Source organism: Symphodus melops (assembly GCF_947650265.1).
Source record: "Symphodus melops genome assembly, chromosome: 14".
Lineage (NCBI taxonomy): Eukaryota > Metazoa > Chordata > Actinopteri > Labriformes > Labridae > Symphodus > Symphodus melops.
The window spans coordinates 21,628,213-21,649,603 of NC_136704.1; the positions used below are offsets into that span (position 1 = coordinate 21,628,213).

At 40.1% G+C, this 21,391-nt stretch overlaps 2 protein-coding genes across 5 annotated transcripts in view; both read left to right on the forward strand.

Moving 5' to 3' along the window:
• The window catches only part of gpr158a (G protein-coupled receptor 158a), a 58,126-nt gene extending 49,488 nt beyond the window's left edge, over positions 1-8,638 (forward strand). The window contains exons 7-12 of one of the 2 annotated variants that reach the window (XM_079361423.1): positions 393-631; positions 2,003-2,141; positions 4,343-4,448; positions 4,771-4,917; positions 5,022-5,105; positions 5,524-8,638. In XM_079361423.1, coding sequence (XP_079217549.1) covers positions 393-631; positions 2,003-2,141; positions 4,343-4,448; positions 4,771-4,917; positions 5,022-5,105; positions 5,524-7,404 — 2,596 coding nt within the window. In that variant the 3' untranslated portion in view covers positions 7,405-8,638. The remainder of the gene's footprint in view (positions 1-392; positions 632-2,002; positions 2,142-4,342; positions 4,449-4,770; positions 4,918-5,021; positions 5,106-5,523) is intronic. The other variant, XM_079361424.1, reaches the window with a different exon arrangement.
• A 7,575-nt stretch (positions 8,639-16,213) lies between these two features.
• Positions 16,214-20,804, forward strand: LOC306834954 (uncharacterized protein). 3 transcript variants are annotated; one of them, XM_079361290.1, is made up of 9 exons: positions 16,214-16,411; positions 16,520-16,575; positions 16,684-16,739; positions 16,906-16,960; positions 18,297-18,370; positions 19,587-19,664; positions 19,760-19,861; positions 19,958-20,080; positions 20,575-20,804. In XM_079361290.1, exons 1-9 carry the CDS (start codon positions 16,332-16,334, stop codon positions 20,584-20,586), a joined length of 636 nt encoding a protein of 211 aa, XP_079217416.1. In that variant the 5' UTR covers positions 16,214-16,331; the 3' UTR covers positions 20,587-20,804. The 3 variants fall into 3 exon arrangements, with proteins under 3 accessions (XP_079217416.1, XP_079217415.1, XP_079217417.1); XM_079361289.1 differs by having other exon boundaries at positions 16,220-16,411; positions 16,496-16,575; XM_079361291.1 differs by having other exon boundaries at positions 16,312-16,411; positions 16,482-16,575.
• The last annotated feature ends 587 nt before the right edge of the window (positions 20,805-21,391 follow it).

Here is a 21,391-nt window from a genome sequence, read left to right on the forward strand (position 1 = left end):
GTCTCGGTGCATTAAATCAAAAATGAAGGGATAGAAGAAGAAAAAACGCCAACGTTAACATTTCCCTTTTACTCAAGAGAAATACCCCACCAGCATAATGCGTGCTGCTGAAACCAACTTGTTTTTTTTTTATTAAATAAGAGACGTAGGTTGAACCCAGGACAACTGCCTTGAGGACTACAGCCGCTGTACATGGGGCATTCATGCTAACCACTAGGCCACCAGTGCCTCAGCTGTTGCCCACTTAGTCACAAAAGTTGCTGTAATTGCTGGTTACCTTCAAAGAATCATCACCACAGCACCACTGTTCACTGTTTCAAATACTTCTAGCACAATCTAAAACTATGTATGTATTTCTTCGTATAAACTGATCTTCTCTTCTTCCACCACAGAGTGCTGAAAGTGTTCCTGTCCCGTACAGCCCAGAGGATCCCTTATTTGACCAGCTGGAGAGTGCTGCGTCTGCTGGGCATCATTCTGCTCATCGTCTGCTGGTTCCTGGTGGCCTGGACATCTGCCGTCTGTCAGAACCCGGACAGAAAGTTGGCTCTCATTGATGTGGGCTACACGCCCAACGGGCTGCAGTTCAGCATGTGCCTGCTGGATCGCTGGGACTACATGATGGCTGTTGGTAAGGGTGTTGTGAATAAATTACACATTACAAGTACACGGAGCTCTGTGTGGTCGAACAACAGCAACATCAAGTTTATTTGGTGCGTGTTCAAGAAATAATTTGTTAGGCACGTAAGGGAAGAGGTGACGGATGAGTTCCACAGTTTGCATCCATCGACATTTGGCTAAGATCTTAGAGTGCCAGAAGTAGACATCAATCCTCTCCACTGGTGCTTCACTCTTGGATGTTTGCCTGTGTTTTGTTCAAAGGAGGGGGCAACCAGTCGCAGATAAAAACAGATGAGGTATCAAAGTTGCCCAGTGGGGAGCGATATCTCGAGTTGAGGAAATCTGCATGCTGTTTTTAACGTCTGCTGACTCAGCCTCTGCAAAAGAAAAAATGTGGTCCTTTTTGACTTCTGGGAAAACAGATGGACCCCCAGCAGAGCCTGCATGCTGTGCTACTGTATACTGAAAGCACACTTTCTCTCTGTTTATTATAGGAAGTGAAAATAGGCCGGTTAGGGGGAGGTGCAGTTCAGCTCTGATGTCATAAATTACACACAAACACCAAGATGCAATGAATCGCTGAATAAAAATCTGCACCTGCATACACTCACAGTCAGGGGGTTATGTCTGTTATGTTTTAAAAGATGCAAACCACCATAAAGAAAATTAGACTCAAACCAATGAGGATTTATTGCAACATTAGAGTATGCACAGCTACAGATTTATTTGATCTGAAATATTGCAATCATGGACTTTGTACAGCGCCTTTCTCGTCTTCTTGACTACTCAACGCCGCTTTTACATGTCACATTCACACACTGAGGGAATAGGCTGCAATGTGAGATGTCCATTCGAAACAACATACATTCACACAGTGCCTTCAGTGTCACTTCGACATGTCTGCAGTAGCTGGGGATCGAACCACCAGCCCTCATACAACCTCAACAAGTTACAGATATTAGGGTCCATGCTAAGTGAGGTTCAGGTTAAGGGAAATCATGGTCAGTCAAACAGGACAGATTAACAGTTCAAGCAGACAACAAAGCAAATGTCAAAGACAAAATGGGGGGAAAGCAGCTCTGCAGGTGGCTGCCGAGGTCCTAGGAGACGTTACATGGGGTTGCCATGGAGGTGCACAGGGAATCATTTGTCAAGAGGGAACAACCACGGCTGTTACTATTGGTTCTTATAGCTTCTATTGAACTGGGTATTTATCTTTATACCGCTGTTAGTCAAGGAAACTGAACTGTACAGTAGCGTTTCGGTGGGTTCGTGTCCCCTTTTTGAAGCCTGTAAAGCCAATGCACTGCATACAGGTATTTCTTGGTCTTTACTGTATTTTCACTGTGTCCAACACTTCCCTCTCATTCTTGCCTCACAGCTGAGTTCCTGTTCCTGCTGTGGGCGGTGTACCTGTGTTACGCTGTGAGGACGGTGCCATCTGCATTTCACGAGCCTCGCTACATGGCCATTGCTGTCCACAATGAACTTGTCCTGTCAGCGATATTCTACGTCATCAGGTAGCAACTTCTCCTAATGGTGTTTTTTTTTTTGTTCATGATTATATTGCTGTGTTCGGTGAAAATAAGAACAGCTTTGTATTCCAAAAAGGTGTCCGAGTTTCTTTGGCTTATCCTGAAACAAGCAACATTTAGTCATTTTCAGAGCTGCAGGAAGCAAAAAGTGAATCCCATACTATATGGCATATATTTGTGCAATTCAGATTAAGTGGCTGCCACAGGAAGATTTTCAATAAATATCAATTGTCTTTCATATCTAATAGACCTGCTACAGAAACACCCATTCATCTAAGGCTCGAAGGAGGATAAATGGGAATTATTAAATACTACAACATCTCTCTTCAACAAACATTACTGTCAATGACATTCTTGACATTTACTCCAAGTCTTTGAACTGATCTATGCTGTCATTTTAACGTTTACGTCCTCCAGTAGAGTTGCTCATTTCCATCAAATATAGGCGGCCGTGAGCGGCTCCATTCATCTGGGAGTAGTTTTTTTTATTGTAGTGAGATGGTCCCTCTCCCTCAAGTCTCCATGTCAAAACGCTGCTCCATGCATTTATAAATGAGACGTTTCAGCTGACGCCGCCACAACCATTCCTAGCTGGAGTCCTCCTAATTGAGAGCTCAGCCCCATCACATTATTAAATAATGAATCATGTCAGAATGTTTTTTTCTAAGGAGATCATAAATAGCTAAATTATTGGCAGCCATATTCCAGTTGTTAATTAACATTCATTAACGAAAAATGTGCGGCATAGACGTTTAACCTTATAGCTCCTTTGGTGGGGGGGAGGGGGGGTTTGCATTTCTGATTGTATTTGAACATCTGGATTTGTGATTACTTTGCCTCTAATCTGCCTCTTCAGCCTCATTAGGATGTTCTCTGCAGAAAACTGCCAGACAAGATCCCCCCCCAATACATTAGAAAGTTTCCTGGTGTGGCTAGTTATTCTGACTGCATGCCTCCAGAGACCACACTGTACACTGGTGCTTGTTAGCGGCATACCATGTCCTTTTGTGTTTCTCACAAAAGCTGCTGTTTGATCCCACAGTGACCAGTTAAAGCTCAGCTCATTCACTGTGATTGTCATCAGCTTTAAGCCAAGTCCAGGTGTGAAAGGGAAGCTGAAAGAAAATAGCTGGAGATCACAGCATGGGTGGTTCAGTGACAGGAGAGAATATGCCAAGGTTATTAAATCCTCATCTGCACACACACACACGAAGGAAAGGATTCAAAGCTCTGGTACGTTTCATGTGCTGGACCTTCACCTCCATTCATGCCTTGAAGCTATTACCGCAGTAACTGTTCGGTAATTAGCCATTTACCGACTTCAACAACATAATGAGCCTGCTGGATGACATACGCTTGGATCGAGCCTCTCTTGTGGTTGAATTAGCATCTGACAGGACATACCTCCATATCCTCAGTGCACATGAGGTCTCACTGTGTTCAAAGCCTGTTTGTTCTTTATATCGAAAAGGAAGCTCCTCTCCCTACTATTGTTTCTGCCAGTAATTATCTCCTGTTCCACCAACTGCTGCGCCACAGCCAGCCTCCTGTATTATCGTTTGATGTATAAATAGGCTGAATATTGTGACCAGATCAAGGTCAAACCATTTCAATGTGCATCCAAAGGAAAGAATTAGACAAATATTGTGTCCTTGCCGGTAGAAGGATCACCCGGATGGAACATTATTGGCCAGTGGAATTGACGCCGAGACTTACAGTGTATAAATCTACTTTGGCTGGAAAAACATTCAGTCTGCTGGTCTGTGTCTCTATTGGCTCCATATGAAGCTAAGAGGTTCACTGCAGAGGGAGCAATGTGTAAGAATATCACATCATAATTCAATCAGAGTCCACTGCATTTACCGTCTGTGCATTTGGAATTTTGAATCAGCTGTCAAAGCAATGTTTGGGAGGTTTAAAAACTCTTGTCCTGTCGAAATTGCAAAGAAATACATTGGATATGGTGACGTGTAGCAGCTTAAATGAAAGGTTTCTTGGTATATATACTGTTCTATAACCAACACTTCTACTACTACTACCAGTAAACTATCCTATAAATATTAGCTATCACTGGATGTATGGGGTTAGGGTGTCGGCTGCTTTTGATGTAATACTTTATTTTCTCTCTCTTTCCTGATTATCACTGACTGTTTTCAATATGCTTTGTTTTCTCTACAACTGGACAGGTTTACTCTTGCTCCAGAGCTCCACCCAGACTGGATGCTACTACTGTTCTTCACCCACACCCACCTAACAGTAACAGTAACACTGGGTCTACTTCTTATCCCTAAGGTAAACCTTTGAATGATGCACTACTTACATAAAAAGAAAGAAATGAAAAAAAATGAAAAATGTATGGCTTAATCTTTCCTGCATTAAAATTAAAGTTCTGCCTACAGAAATTGAAGTTTGGAAACCACTGGATCAAAATAAATTGTGTTAAATTCAAATACAAATTCTGCATTTCACTTTGCACTTATGTGATATTGGCATTAAAAGCAGCACTTTCTTGTACAGTAACATTTTACAATTTTAACAATTATTACACAAGAGATTAGTTTTTCCTGCAAAATGGTAAAAAAAAAAATATATATCTTCAATTCCACTCATCCAGTTCTTGTTTGCTGGGACCCACATGAGAGATGATATCGCCTCTGAGGCCTATGAGGACGAGCTGGACATGGGTCGTTCTGGGTCGTATCTGAATAGCAGCATCACGTCAGCGTGGAGTGAACACAGTCTGGATCCTGAGGACATTCGGGTAAGTGGTGTTTCTTTCCAACTTTGATTTTCTATTATATAAACTGGTTAAATCTTTTTAAATCTTGAAAAAAAATACTGAGCCATGGCAGTTTTGTATTGCAGACACCAGAGGAAATGGGCCATCTCAGTTCTATTAATGGCTGTGGCGTAAGGCCTTGCAACAGTGTTTGGGAAAAACGTACCAACGTGAGCAGAGATTTCTGTTTGTCTGTTAGAGCTGAAGAAGTCTCAGAAAAAAATGTCAAACCTATTCACAATTGGAGCACATTTATTGTATGGGACGGGCATAGAGACAGAAATACAACAGATACAAGACCTGAGCTTTGAGGCTGTTTCAGACCTAACATTTAAACACACCTTATTTGATGCTGTCAAAGGCTGTCCTGTTTTTGCTTTATTTCAGCATGTGATAATCCATAGTGCATCATTTAAAAACCGTTTGTAATCGAGTCTTGAATTTGTACTGCATGTTCTCTGTGCAGTAGATCGTCTGCTTTTTTTGTGACATTGATTTGACAACAAATGCTCCTTTTTAGCTATGAAAATGTTACTTTCTCTAAACAGGCCACTAAACATTTACATTTGTTCTATTATGAATCTCTAGGAGGAGCTGAAGAAACTCTACTCCCAATTGGAGATTTACAAGAGGAAGAAAATGCTGGCAAACAATCCTCATCTTCAGAAGAAGCGGAGCTCCAAGAAAGGTTTGGGTCGGTCGCTGATGAGGCGTATCACTGAGATCCCAGAATCGGTGCACCGACAATGCAGCCGCGAAGACAAGGAGGTTGGGGAACATGGTAGTAACCGTAACAGCATCTGCATGTTGAAGAAGAACCCCTTTGATCAGAATAACCCAGGAAAGCCACCAAAGGAGGAGACGCTAAAAAACAAGGTTTTTTCCCTGAAGAAATCCCACAGTAGCTACGACCATGTTCGGGACCAGAGTGAAGACTCCAACAGTTCAGCAACTGACAAGATGGAAGTGACCACAGCTGAAGGTTCTCTTCTAGATACACTGATGGGCAAGAAGTTGGTCAAGAAGAAGTCAGATGAAAATTTAAATGCCCCCAGTGAGTCTACGGAATCAGTTCCTTTGGTCTGCAAGTCAGCAAGTGCCCATAATCTCACTGCAGACAAGAAACCAATTCCTTCCAAAGCCTCAATGCTGCAGAAGTCTCTCAGTGTCATAGCCAGTGCCAAAGAGAAGACTTTGGGTTTGACCGGAAAGAGCCAGAGCCCAGAGGACAGCAATAGGAAGAGTCAGCCAAAGATCAAAGATGCAAGGGTCAATGAAGAGCCAGAAAATGAATGCCAATCCAAGATGATTATCAGCCAGTCGGTCGAGTACAAACAGACTGTGACAAAAGGCAGGATCATGAAGCAGCCAGTGAGTGGCAGCCAGCCTACCATCTGTTCCGATCCTGCCAAGGGAAAAGATCTTTATGATCTCTCAGAAGTGTGTCCTTGGGAAGTGGAGGATCTTCCAACTCCATCTGAAAACAAGGTTCAAAAGCATGTTTCCATTGCACCAAAAGAAACAACAACAGTTCATGGAGGTAGCACCAAGGGAGGCAAGTCTCAGCAGCAGAAGCAGAAATCTTCAGATCAATCTCCAACAAGTGGAAAACCATCAAAAGATATTCAGAAAACAACAGCAGTACGAGTGGATGTATGTCCTTGGGAAGATGGGAATGAAATTCAAGGGGGTCGAGAAGTAGGCTCGAAGCTACAACCAACAAGTCAAGCTAGCAAATCAGCTAAGACCCAGCAGCCTCATTCTTCAACAGAGAGCTCTAAAACATATCAGGCAGAAGTTTGTCCATGGGACTTTGAAGAACCGCAAAAGACAACAGAGTTAGCTCGTTCGCCAGATTTGATGAAACAAAGACAAGATACGTCTCCTGATGGAAAAGGGAGAAGTATCCTTTCAGAATCATCCAAATCAGGAGTCTCTCTCCAGCCCCCACCTGCAAAAGCTGAAGTATGTCCCTGGGACTATGACAGTACTACAGTTTCTCCAAATTCTGGACAGAGGACACCCAGTCCATCTCGGGCGCCCAAAACCAAGGAATCCACTTCGAAAATGAAGGGTTCAACTTCCACAAAAACAGTTGAGAAAGAGAAATCAAAAGACGCTGATGATGAAAAAAGTAGAACAAAAGCTAAGGACAAAAGTAAATCTTCAGAGAAACACATGAGCCAACCAAAAATGGTTGAGATATGCCCGTGGGATGTAGAGAGTCAAGAGGAGGTGCAGTTGGTAGAAAAAAGGAGAAGTGCGAATGTCGGAGCAGCCAAAGCAAAGCCGGCGGAAGTCTGTCCTTGGGATTTTGAGGATACGTCAGATAAAAAAGGTACAGACAAAAGTGCTTCTGTTGTGAAACAGAGCAGTCCAAATCCTAAAGGTGGGGTTGTAAGTGCTCCTAAAAAGGCAGATGTTTGTCCCTGGGACTTTGACGACAGCACATCGGGCAAGAAGGCATGACACTAAACCTAAACGGACTACTGAGATTATACTTATAGATGTATACTTTTTTCAGTTTGAAATTGTTAAATATAATCTCTCACTATTAGTGCGGTGACTCGGAAGAAAAGTTGATCAAGTTCCACAAGTTGCCTTCTTTCCGAGATATTTGTTCATGTTTTAACTATTTTGAAAATATTTAAAATGTACACAAACACAAAATATGTCAATATGAGCATTCCAGTTTATTGCAGGAAAATCCTGAAGTTAAATCTTAGACAAATTATGCAACTTTTGATTCAGTCTTTTCACCTCATGAGCAATTTTGAAAATTTGCAGTTAACATGTTCTTTATTTAGTTTGTACATTGTTTAATGTGTGTGCATACACATAATCACTTAATGGACTTGGATATGACATGGCAATAGAAAGTGTTTGGATAAAATAGGATGATTTATGTGCAAAACAGCAAAAGTGAAAGCCAAAGAATAAGTGAATATTTGCAAGAAAGCTGTTGGTTTGAAGTTAATTTATTCATTTGTATCCAACTCTTGGCATTGAAGAAAGAACACAGTGAGGAACTAAGTCTATTGCACTTTAGCCAAATCCATCAATTACGAGGACAAACTCTTTTCTTTTTGTTCATTTTACGTATTCTTTATTTAATCATAGGATGATACCTGAACAGGATATCAAACACCGACCAAACATGACATGTTTTAGTTTTATTTTTTTGGTTAGATCTATTTAATTGTAGTTCTCGGCAGATTAAAATGCTTCCAAGTCTGCAGAGAAAAACTGTATGTGCCTAACTAACTAGCATTGTCTTGTACCAGTCTGAAGTGAAGCTAGTGGTTTCTTCTTCAGCATTTTGTGATGGTGAATTATATAAACAGCATGCACAGCCAGGTATTGAGAGAAGCTGGACCTGAACATTTTTTAAACTAAAGCAGTTAATGTTTTACAAGAAATTAATGTTTTTCTTTTTTTTTTTTTTAAGTTCAGAGGCACTAATGTTCCTGCTTTCATATTTCCACATGCTTAGTAAGGGTTGTAAGCGTTATATAGGAGCAGCTTTAACATGAATGTGTTTCAAATCCTCTCACGTGTACGATGTAAAAAGTAAGGAAATAATTTGCACCAGCTTTATTTATCTATCCAGCATGGGTCTATGTGTTGACTTGCACCAAAATGTGTGTTTCCGTGTGTCTGTGTACACAAAATGATTAATTTCAATTAAAAATGTCAAAAAGTACCTAAAGAATTGATCTCGTAAATAATAGAAAACATTGGCAGTGGCTTCATGTATAACATTTCTCAAACATAAGTAAGAAGGTCAGCAGGTCGACAATTTAACTTTCGTTTGTTTCTTAACCTTACAAGCTCTACTTTGTTGATCATTCCAGTAAATTACCTCAACAAAAAAAGCTTTATTTAATGAAGGTATTGTTGTCCCTTCTGGAAATTAAAATCCCATTGTAATGTACATTTGAGAGTAATTACTGCTGCGTTGTTCAGACATTTCAAATGCTTGAAAAGAAGCAAAAAAAAACCCCAACTGTTATTTGGCAAAAAAGGTCAGATAATATTTTATTTATATTTGGCAGATAAATGAACATTAAATACAGAAAGCTGGATTAAAGCCGAGAAACTGTATTTTTCTTTTTATAGGGACTTTAACTGGATAAAAAGTTATGCTGATCTTTAATTACTTGGTCTGAAATTTTGGCCACTGGGAAGGCACCAATTTATCAATGAATCATCATTTTTAAGCCTTTAATTCCATTATGGCCACCACCATTTTGGTATTTTGGATTGAAAGGTTACCACATTTGGACAGAGAAGGAGATACACATAGCTATGTCTGAAAGGCATCTGTGTCAGCTACATGAAGCCACGTGCTAAAGAAAACTACACTAAATTACTTAATTATACACAAATTACATCAGTATACACAAATGTCACATGAAGCCACGCCCTCAAGAAAACCACACTAAGTTACATTATAATACACAAATGTCATATTGAAGAGGATTTTAAGGTAACAAATGACCTCACACTCAAAGGAAACGCTCAATTTCTAATCTGTTCCTGCATGAAAGGAGTTATTTTTCTAACCCATGGAGTCGCCCCCTGCTGGTCAGTAGGAATGCAGGTTTAAGGCTTTCTGCGTTGGGTTCACTACTTCCACTCCTGTACAGTCAATGGCTAACTCTGAGACAGGTCCTGACTCTTTTTTGCAAATCTAAGGGGAAAAAAAAGTTGTTGGGTCTTTTTTTTTTTTTTTAATTAACAACCAGTCTATTTCTTTAAATAAAACTTTAATTATACTGCCATTATGTGATGTCAGTATAGTGCTCAGTCTTTATTTTCATTTTTGTAAGTTTTGAAGGACTGTAATCTTTGTTTTCTTGTCTGTGTAGAAAAACTTCAAATTGTGTCATGCATGTTTCTTTAAGTTAAAAAACTTAAATCAACTTATGCCCTGTTGATTGATCCAGCTGATCATTAGAGAACTATAGGCTCTGCGATGTGGCTGTCAGTTAATAATTAGACTGAACCTTTTAAAGGTTTTATTTGTTCAGTGTTTTGTATCAAAATGTCGAAATATTCATCATGCACTATCCATCCTGGGATTACAGCAAAAAAAAAAAAAAAAAGAACTCTCCCACTTATATTTAACCGTTGAAGACCTGGCATTATCACAGTTGTGAGGAAAACTATTTATCAATATAGCATCTCCAGCAGATTACAGTATATTATGAGAATAACACGGTATTACTGAATGTTGTCACTGATTGTTATTATCTATAATTGCTGTCAAATTCTTCAATATCCAAACTCAGCAGGATTTATTACCAATTGTGGTTAAAAAAAAAATCTTTTTTGTGAGTGAGAATTTTCCAAAGTTTGAAAATAGTTGCAAAATTTCTTTGGCAGAAGTCACAATAATCTGATGTGTAGCTAATTGTGTTAGACATGCAACAAGACTCTACAGCTAAGCTCTATTAACAGGATTCTGATGCTACGTCTTATACCTTCTGAGGAATTATGTCAGCCGTTGACCTGTGGGTGCCTCACATGAAATATTTCATAAGTGGAGTGTTTTGCCTCACGGGATGAGATTTGTCAGTACCTCCGCTTTATGAGCTCCTTCAGGAATGGTGCCTGAGAGAAGACTGTCAGCGTGCATGGATTGATTGTAATGCTTTGATGGATCTATTTGATATTTATGAACCAGATGTTAGACGTCATCAGTTATCTATATTGTGGTACTGTGTGCGTGATCATATCACAACATGGGGTGAACCCTGGTACAGTATGACAACAACATTTCAAATCCCCACATTTTGTAAAAGTGACATTAGTCTTCTGAATCACTGCCGCCTTGGATTCACTGCCCTCTGTGATAAATAACATGTATATTTCTAAAAATGTTCAATTTTAAAACAGAAGAGCAGCTTGATTTTATGTTTTCAGTCTTTACCACAGCTTTACATTTACACATTTCAAAACATTTCTTCAGAAAATAACCAGAACAAGAAACATATCATGATCATGACATGCACAAGCTTCTGATGTCAAACTCAAGTCTTTATTTTTTAATGTCTCGAACTTTTACTGTACACACTTAGCCGATGAGATTGACAGTCAAGGAAATAACAATGCAATCTCCCAGCTTTGGCGTACATTACATTTTCAGTCAATTTATCTGTTTCGTTCACAGTTTCAGCGTGTTTGCTGTAGCATTTCTCAGTTCAGTCTGTCCGAAGCCGTCCGTGTATTAAATTGTGTAGACATAACCAGTGTCTTACTGTCTGTTTCTCTGGAGATTCTCAATGTATTTCTGCTGTATCATGGATGAATCCGTGAAAGTTTGAACCTCGAATTGAGACCGTTGTCCTTGTACTATGTTGACATAGATGATACTGTGTCGTGTAGCTCTCTGTCGAACAATCGTTGCATCTGTTTGTTAGCTGCTTTCATTTCAAACCTCACTTCCCCTCTCTTATTGTGACCAAACCAAACCTGATGGCAAATACAACTACTACTATTGCTACTACTACTATTCAATGCTGTTACGTTGTTAATCTTGTGGCTTCTGCATGAATTCAAGAAAAAAAAAATACTAGGACCGATGTTTCACTGCCCTTGATAGAACAAAAAAGACAAAAAAATTGATCTTTTATGGACTGTTACAAGTTGTATAGTGAGTGATACTGTCCCTAACCCACTGTATTATGTGCTTGTTATAACTATTGCTCTATGACAAGCTTATAGCATCAATATATGGGAATATTTGGTAGATTTATATTGTGTTATATTGTGATAGCATGTAAATAAAAGATACCTCCTCTGCAATAAATATTTATATGAAAACCAAGCGTGTCTGAAGAGGTTTTCTTGCAGGTAAAATGTAATACAATTTGCATTTCAAACAAAAAAAAGTGCCTGCAGAATATTTTTAAGTGAAGATAAATCTCTTCTCCTTTTTTTTCTTTTTTTTGGGGGTCGGGGGGGGGGCTACAATTTGATAGTAGACACTCCCATATCCCATGATGCATTTGTGAAGCAACAATCCCCTTCTCAGGTGTGTTTGCTTTTTCCTCATGCACACATTCAGGTGGAGAGCCTGTATGTGTGTCTTGGCGACTGTCCTGAAATGCTTTTATGGCTTGTTGCAGGGCTTTTTTGGAAAGAGATCAATGGAGGCCGTGGCGGAAGCGAGCGATATGAGATAGTATCAAATGCTGACTCCAGACCTCTGCAGAAAAACTGAGTGTTGTTATTTGCAAATTCCAAAATAGCTACAGGCCAATCATTCTTGAATGTACAGAATAATAAATTCAGCATCATTACAAGCACAGAACTTCTATCTTTCACAATTATTCTTGTCTCTGTGACTACGGCAGTGACGCTGCAGAAAAAGGTAAAAGGGCACTGTGTAAAGCAAACATGTTAGCATTGATTCCTGTTTACAAGAGCACTTAAGCAGCCTTTGTGATAAATTGAAGATCAATACAGGCTGCTGTGAAGAACTAAAATAAAGACACATCAAGGAAGAAAGCAGCTAACTTTGAGAGAAAAATCTATGATGTGAGGAGACAGGGACTAATGAAGTTATATTTGATATCATTAAGACAGCAATCATCAACTCTCATATAACAGTACTTAATAGCTATTAGGAATTTTTATTGTACCATGCATCAACAGCATCAATGTGAAAGGGGTCACTTGGGGGGTGATGCTTCACCATGTTTCTAAATAAATCAGATCCTTTTTCATTTGGAGAGCTCAACTTTAACAAAAGAAAAAGTTCTACACACAGAACAAATCCCTCTGTCCCTGTTGAAGCCAAGATGCAGCTGCAGAAGGCACATCCAACACTCCATCCAAACTCAGGATCACCTGTGGTGCACGTAAGAATCACAGCAGGTGGTGTATGTGCCTCTTTGTTGTCTGTACAGGACAGCAGGACACTTCCTGCAGCATGCCAGGACTTATTTTTAACCATCAGACAGTGATGGGTACATGAATCACAGCCCTTTGAGGCAGAGCCATGTGGGTAGAGAAGGAGGTGGCGGTGGGGAGGAGGAGGAGGAGGAGGAGGAGGGACAAGAGATGAGACAAAGCTGATCACTTGGCACAAGTCTGCATGCTCCGTCACTGACTCATCTGTCTTTCATATGGAGGGATGATGAGGAGGGGGAGGAGTGGGAGGGGGCGGGTTGCTCAGGACATCTCGTGTGTTATGGTGGACTCATGACTCACACAGAGAGGGGGTGTGTGTGTGTGTATGTGTGTGTGTGTGTGTGGGGGGGCAACTAGTAAGAGATTTGTATACACACCAGTAGATGTATAGTATACTGTATATGTAGGGAAAAAAGCTGAAAACAATCATCACTAATAAAATGTGACATGTCCGGTCATCATTCAACATGCTTGCCCAATTTGTATGATTAAGTGGCATCTTGCAAGCAGTGAACCTCCCCTTGGTGGAAGCAAACAGCTACCTCCGGTGGTGAAAAATTAAGCCAATGCAGAAGTGCGAAATCCTGCAGCTCTATATGCCATGTTCATATATTTATACATCTTACCACCTTATATTTTCCTGCTTTTTAGACTTTAAAGTGAATGTGCGACAGCTGAAAAACACTTTACAATTTACAAGGAAGCTTGTAAATAGACTTCTTAAACTTGATAGGAGGACTGACTCTTTGAATAACTCCTTGTGCAAAAAAAAACCAAACCCTAGTCATAGTTTCAGATCTTCTCCAGATTTTGAGCCATTTTCTCCTCTAATGCAACACCAAGCGTGGTTGTGTCTGACATGTTGGAGATATACACCAATGGGCCGAAAGACACTCACCAGCCGGTGTTCCTTCCTTTTCTGAGGCCACACTCTGGTCTGGACTCCCCCCTACTGATGTGAGTACCCATGACTCACACATTGCCACGGTTATGCTCCTCCTTCGCCACCTCCACAGCTGCAGGGCAGAAAACCCACAATGCACACATGAATATATCAGCATGCTGGTATTCACTCATTACTTACGCAGGCATGAGTATGTGTAAAGAACAGGTCAAATAATGAATGATTCATGTACTCGTCAGAATATCCACACAAAAAACTGGAAACAAAGCTCATCAAAACCTTGAAATCTGCGTCACTCTGCTGCTGATACATATATGAGATATATAGTGCATACCTTTTCTGCACTCTTTAAACCTTTTGCAAAACTGTAAATCCATTATTCATTTGTGAATTTGAACAAGCTCTAAATTTTCGGAGCTGAACTTTCTAAATAATGGCAATCAATAGTAAGGCTGACATCTGAGATGCCATTTATCTCTGGACTCCCCCTCAACAACCTGTCTTCATAAGATATTTATGAGTCAAATTACATTGTATCTGCTTCTTTGGGTCAAATCACAGACGCACAGTCCTGCAGAATTAACTCCCAGTATGATGTTTTCTGACTATTTGTAGTCTGTGTCAAACAGTCAGTCCTTGTTTATGTGACATAAGGCTGTACATTTCTAGGCACCCTTGTTGGAAGGAGGGATCCCCCCAAACGATGAGCCCTCCTTGCTGTAAATCTCTCCTCACATTGTTGTAATTAGCTGCTAGAGCCGGCTGACACTTTCTCCAATTAGGGACGCCCTCTTCTTGCCCCTGTCAGACAACAAGCTTCTCTGTAATTCCAAAGAGAAAGCACACACACACACACACACACACACACACACACACACACACACACACACACACACACACACACACACACACACACACAAGGGGCCCACTCTAGCTGTGAATGTGCTGTAGAATTGTGTTTTTGTGTGTGAGTAATTTTTTGTCTGTTCAACTCCACCATGTAAAGTGTCCTTGGGTCCCTTGACAGTCACACCAAGAATTCAGTCTATTATTATCACTATTTGTGCTGCATGTTTGATGTTTATGTGTTGGTGTGTCAGCATATTAAACTGTGTATCCCACCATTTTTAACGTTATTTTACTGGGAATGCACCCCAAGTTGACCTTCTCTTAAGGGTCTAGATGGAAAAATAATTATTGGCCTATCCAATTACTTCAGTCAGCCATGAAAAGTAGTCTGTAGTTGTAATAGTACACATAATTCGTACTAAACATAAAATTCCACAACTTGCAACTACAAAAGGTTAAGGTGCATGTGTTTTGTATTGGGAGCAGTGGTTGTAGTCTGTGTTTTTCCTTGATGGACTTGAACGCAGCCTCCTGAAAGTCAATTCACAATGAGCACTAGGTGCATGTCATTAAATGCTATCCTTACTATAATATTCAGTGAGCTTTATTGGCACGAATGTGACAATATTGACCAAGCATACAATAACATGAAGGCTCTTCATATTTAAATGCAATAATAATTAAATCATAACAACATTTTTCAATTATATTAGAACAACGGTAATAATTAATAATTATAAAGCATCCCTGCAAATAAAGGTGTTGTTTTACGTAATTTTACTTAGAGGCTCAAAATAATATGAACGAAACAAATCATTTCCTGCCGTACATGTAGCTAGAGCCAGCAGGCGGCCGGTTGGTTGCTGTGGTTACGCAGCGCCCCCTAGTGACAGTAGAGCGTTACGTGACGACGTTTTTGCAACGTTGACGTTCACTTCATCACAAGCTCCAATCCGTTCATTTTAAATGAGCACAAAACTAAATTCACCGCCTCTCTGCCTCGTTTCACTTCCTGTCTCACTTTTTCTTTTCTTTTCTTTTTCTTTTTCTTTTTTTTTTTTTTTTAAGTCAAACCTCGAACCGACACATCCAGGTAAATACGTACACCTGTTGTTTCGCTTATTTTGGTCGTTAAGGCAAAATTATTCATTTACTTGGAACAATCTATTTTGAAAATGTATGCTAATGTTTGTCTTATTATGAACTGACAAAATGTTGTTGTAATTGGAGAGTTTTATGCCCATTTTAAATGTTATGCTACCAACGCTTTCTGCTACTTTTGTCCTTTAAAAACACTGAGTGAGTGGGATATCTTTCCACTTTAAACATCTCTGCACTGGTCTCCCCAGTTTCCAAACCCTCACTGAGTTTAGTTTGGCCAGATTTGGTGCCTCAATGTTTTTTGCATTCTGTTCACATTTTCTGGAAGATCTGTCTGATAATCCATCTGTCTGTTGAAGGTGAACCATGAACAGTGAATAGGAGTCTCCTCCACTATTTTCCTCACTGTCCGGCAGCTAGATCCGCTGATTTGTGAAATTTGCTTATATCTTCTGCATACTATGCACATTTATTATATCCTTTCAAAACCTCTTAGAAATATGGCCATTTGTTATTAAACACACGTACAAAAGTACGTCTTGTTATTAGAGTCTGTGTGATTTCTGCAGGAGACATCGAGGTGAAAGGCGAGGAGGGCAGCAGGGAGACGGTAGTGCTGACAATGGGGGTGAAACCTTCCAAACAAACGGTGTCTCTCACACTTTCCACAAGTGTTTGTGAGAGTGACAGTGAAGCCTGCAAGTGAGTGTTGTACTGTTGTAAAAAAAAAAAAAAACTATAGATCTGCTTTTAATCAAGCTCTGCAAATTAGTGTGATCATTTCAGTGACGATCATTGCGGCTCTGGCAGTGTTTACACAATAACAGATGCATCACAGAAGGACATCCAGCGTGGAAGCGACACAGGCAGGTCCACCTTTCTGATAAGCCACTTGTCTTGATTTCACGCTTTCTGCACAAAAAAAAAAACCTCTTTCTTTTCTGTCTCACCGTCATCACGCTGTCTTTCACCAGGGACTGCTGCAGCACAAACACAGATGCTGAGCTCAAAGCCCAAGGCCAGGACGCTGGTGAGTCACCGTCACACTGGCGTGTATGAATGAAAGCTAAGTGAATGATCATTCAGTAAAAATAAAAATCAGGCTTTCAGTTGACGTCACCAGTCTTAATCACTCAATTATAGCAATTTCCAGAAGGTAACTGTGCTTCATCATTGCTTTGTTTTTCTCCCTGCAGGTCGCATGCAGGCAGCTGCTTGATGGAGACGAGGTGGCTTCTCTCAGCAACCAGTGTGAGACAAGTCATTCCAGCACCTGTTCTGCAAACATCTGAATCGTACTGTGATTGTGTGATTTTTTTACAATAAAGATAATATTACGCGAAGAAAAACAAGGTACGTGAAACATCGGTCAGTGAGAGGCCGCAGAAGACAACAATCAAGTGTAACCATGTGAACAGATGTGGCCAAAAGTGTGAGCATATCCCTTTTGGTTTCAGTTGAAGTGCTTGATAATTGTGAACCAGAAATGATCTCGCTCCAAGGTTCGATTAGCAGCTTTAACAGAAGTGTTTCTCTTAAAGATCACCCGATATCTGAACACCTGTTTCTAAAGTAAAAACATATAAATGCTTAAGTTGGCAGAGAGGGCTCCCGATGATCAGTATTCAGTCCACAATGCACTGGTCGCAACTTCAACTCTCCCAATCCTGACGATGTTCGGTGCATGTAATCCCTAGTCTGTCTCCAAAAGTATTTGTTTGTCTCCCAAGTAAAGGCAAAAAGCCCTGAAGATGATTCCAGAAACATTTGAAATGGAAAGATTTTAGAATTCGATTAATCCAGTTGGTGCTGAGATAGTTGTAAAGAAGTCTTTTTCAAACAAACAATGATTGAATATTGAAGATCAGGATGGAAGGAGTCTAAAAAATAAAAAAAAATCAAGTCTATACTGTTTGAATGGAAAAAAAATCAAAAGATGTTTCTGAGCTGGGAGAAGATTAAATCCACATTAAAGTACAGCAGTGCTTACTTTGTTGTAACTTCAGGCTGAGACTCATTCATGATGTAATGCTGGCTTTCATGACAATGCAACCCCTCGGTACACACACACCTCCACTCATGTGAAGCATGAGTGAGTCAGCCTGATAGTACAACTCATGATGAGTGAGCTTCACCACAGTGAGAGCTGAATAGATAAATCTGACTTTAATAGAAAGCTTTTTTCTCTCTCTCTCTCAGCTGAGGAGACTGTCTGGGCGGGGAACTACATTTATTGATTTCATTCCCTGATTTAGTTCCTGTTGAGGTCTGGAATTTAAAAATAATTTCCCCTATCTTAGATTCAAATGACTTGAGGACCACTGTGTGGTCAGAATGTGTACATTATGTGCATCCTGCCTCTTGGGCGGTAACAGATTGGATCGGCCTCAGCCCCCTCAACCCAAAACAGTGAAAACAGTGTAGATGGATGGGCTACAATAATTCATTACCAATTCGTCTTCTGGTTGACTGACATTATCTGTCTCTTGTTTAAGCTTTCTAAACAACGATACACAAAGTCAAATAACACTAAATATCACTGAAGTGGAAAGTAAGTGTTTCCTGTTTGTTCATTGTCTCTCCTCAGCTCCTCTGCTAACCCTAACAGGGACTGTGAGCGCTGACCCCAGAGGAAAAGCTTCCCTTCATGCATCCATCACTGTGAGTGTCATTACACACGTACCCGAGTGCTGCCATGTTTATTTTTCCTTTCCTTCAGGAAACAGGCCAGTCACATTTATCATAATGGCACCAAACTTTGCATCAGTAGTTTGAGTTCACCTAAAAACCACAAACCTTAATGCGTCTGTGCATCTCCAAATTCTCTGAATCTCTGCCCTCAGGTAAAAATGCACTCATACACATGTCAAATCATTCCTTTTATAATACTATATCTTAAGTTTTGTTCAAATTATTTTGGCCCAAAATTAGGACATTTCTCAATTTGTGGACCATTTTAAGCAGAGGATTCACATTCACATCACTGCGCAACAGTGACAATGTCCAGCACTGCAACAGAGTGGTGGGAGTCAAAATAAACTAAATAAAATCAAAATAAATTGAGCTTAGCAGAGCGGCACAATTTGTTTTATTTTTTAACCTTTATGGAACTGAGTAACAGATGAGTCACATCATACATTCCTTGTTTTTATTTTTTTCATTGGATTTTTGACCGTAGGAGTAACTGTACACGCCAATCCTGTGAGACAAAAAACTGTGCATTTGTTCATTATGACCACTAGATGGCGACATGAAACCATTTTCAACACATTTTGCGCTGTCCACACTCAAACAAAGCAAACAGGTGTTCACAAGTAGGGTTGTCATGAAACCAGGATTTGAAACTTGGATAATAAGACCAGTAAAAATCAAACTATCGATAAAACAAACATAGAAGTCCAACATTGGGAACGTGTTTTCAATCATCAAAAATTGAAATCAAACTCTTTTAAACCTGGCAACATTTAGCAGAGGATAAGCACATTGTGCCACAGTGAGAGTTTTCATCACTGCAACAGAGTGGTGGGAGTGTAGATGAGTCAAAATAAACAAACATAAATTAAACTTCCCAGAGCAGGAGGATGATTTATTTTATTTACCTTTATGGATCTCTGAGTAACACATTTTTCTTTCTTTCTTTTTTCCGTTTCATTTTTGACCAGCCAATCCTGTGAGATAAAAACAGTGTAGTTATGACCAATAGATGGCGACATTGACCCATTTTAAACGCATTTAGCCATAATAAGCAGCACTTGTGTTATGAAATAGCTGTCCCTTTGTCACAGCTCTAGCATTTGTTTTGTTCATCCCAGGTTTCAAATCAGACCTGTGGCGCCTTTCCACATGACTCTATCCAATGAGAATCCTTTTCTTCCAGGCCGAAGCTTCTGTATCAGCTGCTCAACAGGACAAAGCCGACACATCGAGCAGAAAGCCTTCCATTATCCACACAGAGGTCATGATATGACCTCCACTGCACAAAGTGACCAGACATTACCATACTTTCAGTCTTCATAATGTTCCTGAGTGATGTCTTTTTGTTTTCTTTAGGAAAAAACAAGTCAGTATTACAAAGAGCTTTGCCTGCAGGTGGAGGAGAGGAAACAACAGCAGCAAAAAGAGAGAAGTAGAAATGCTGCTGATGAACACAAGGTGACTTACTTTATTACTTAACTTTCATTTAAATCATCTGCCTTTTGTTCACACATTGCTGAAGATTTATCGTGGACAATAATCTCAATTCTGCAGCACATTGACACCATGCTGAACTCCACATGGGGGCTGCCAGGAAGCGGGGCTCCAAACTACCACAGGGGGACAGCGAAAAGGACCAAGAACCTCGACAGGGCCGATATTTTACCCCAAGAGCAGGTGAACAATGCCTCGCCTTTTAGCTTCGAATTGTTCCCTTCAACAAAAGCCTATTGTAGTCAGAAGGTCTCCTGATCAAGCTGGCTTTTACAGGAAAAAAACAAAACAAAAGAGAATCTACAAGTCTGTAAAACTCCTATAGCTCTGTACTGCAACACAAGTTTGGCTGAACAACATAGAAGTGGTGGTAGAAGTCTGACTAAATGTGCCGTCTCTTATTTGTCTCTGCATTAAAAACCTCCCGCTGAGTCTCCTGTAGAGTTTCTCTGCCCCAAAAATGTTTTTCAAAGTGAAACTCCATCCTGACCTCCTTTTCCACACATTGCATTCCTCTTGCAGCAGCTGAAACTCAAACTTCTGTCTGTGTTTATTAACTGTTGGAGCCCGTCTGACTCTGTGTTTGAGGTCATAACACCAGGCTGGGTTCTGGGCCGGCATGACATTACAGCCTGTTTCTTTGACCAGGCGTTCCTGAATGCTGTCTTTGTTCTCAGATCCGTGATTAGGTCCTCACTGGGGTCCCCTTCCACCGCCTGTGAAATGAAAAACCAACACATCCCTCTACAGAGATGACACAGAACCTCAGAGCAGCAAGGCAAAAAGTACTCTGTGACTTTTCTCTTCACAATATTGTTTTTTGTAGCCATCATATTTGGGCTTTCTTGGCAGCAAATTCCAATGGTTACAGATCAATGCAAAATAAATCAAACCAACATAAAGAGTATGAACATTTTCAGAGCCCTATTTATTCTAAAGCTATGGGTTTGATAAATGTGCAGGTGCCTTTAAAGCATATTCCCTCTTTCCATACAGAGATTATTGTAATTTCTTTCCTTCATTGACCTGTGAAAGATTTTATAGAAAGGTGAAAACAAAGCAGCAGAAAATGTGGAGCTCCCCTGATTTTTTATGTTTTTTGTAGGTCAAGCTCGGTGTTTGGTTTTTAGTTGTGTGTTCAGGCTCCATCCAGGTTGGATTATAATTGGTTGGATCAGGATGCGTTGGTTAATCATGAAACAAACTGGATCCTACAAATCCCATCATGCACCCCACCAAATTCTAACATTTGATCCTCTGACTTTCTAAAAGCCTCCATTTGTTTGAAACTATTTTCTTTCTTGCAAAGAAGTTTTTTTTGCACACTGTCATCTTAAACCTGCATTTCATTACTGTAAATGTGTCTCCCTCTTCTGGCAGTAAAAAGAATTACACAAACACTTAATGTGTGGTATTACATATATCTTGTTTATTTTACTTTATTTTATCTACTCCCAGACCTTTCTACGTTTTTAAGTCATTTACTTTAATTTA

Bases quoted from the DNA above. Each gene is read 5' to 3' on its own strand.
- LOC306834954 (XM_079361289.1), top strand. From the start codon at position 16,332: ATGGGGGTGAAACCTTCCAAACAAACGGTGTCTCTCACACTTTCCACA. The intron at 16,961-18,296 runs GTGAGACAAGTC...GTCTCTCCTCAG, and splicing joins GGCTTCTCTCAGCAACCAGT to CTCCTCTGCTAACCCTAACA. The intron at 18,371-19,586 runs GTGAGTGTCATT...CTTTTCTTCCAG, and splicing joins CCCTTCATGCATCCATCACT to GCCGAAGCTTCTGTATCAGC.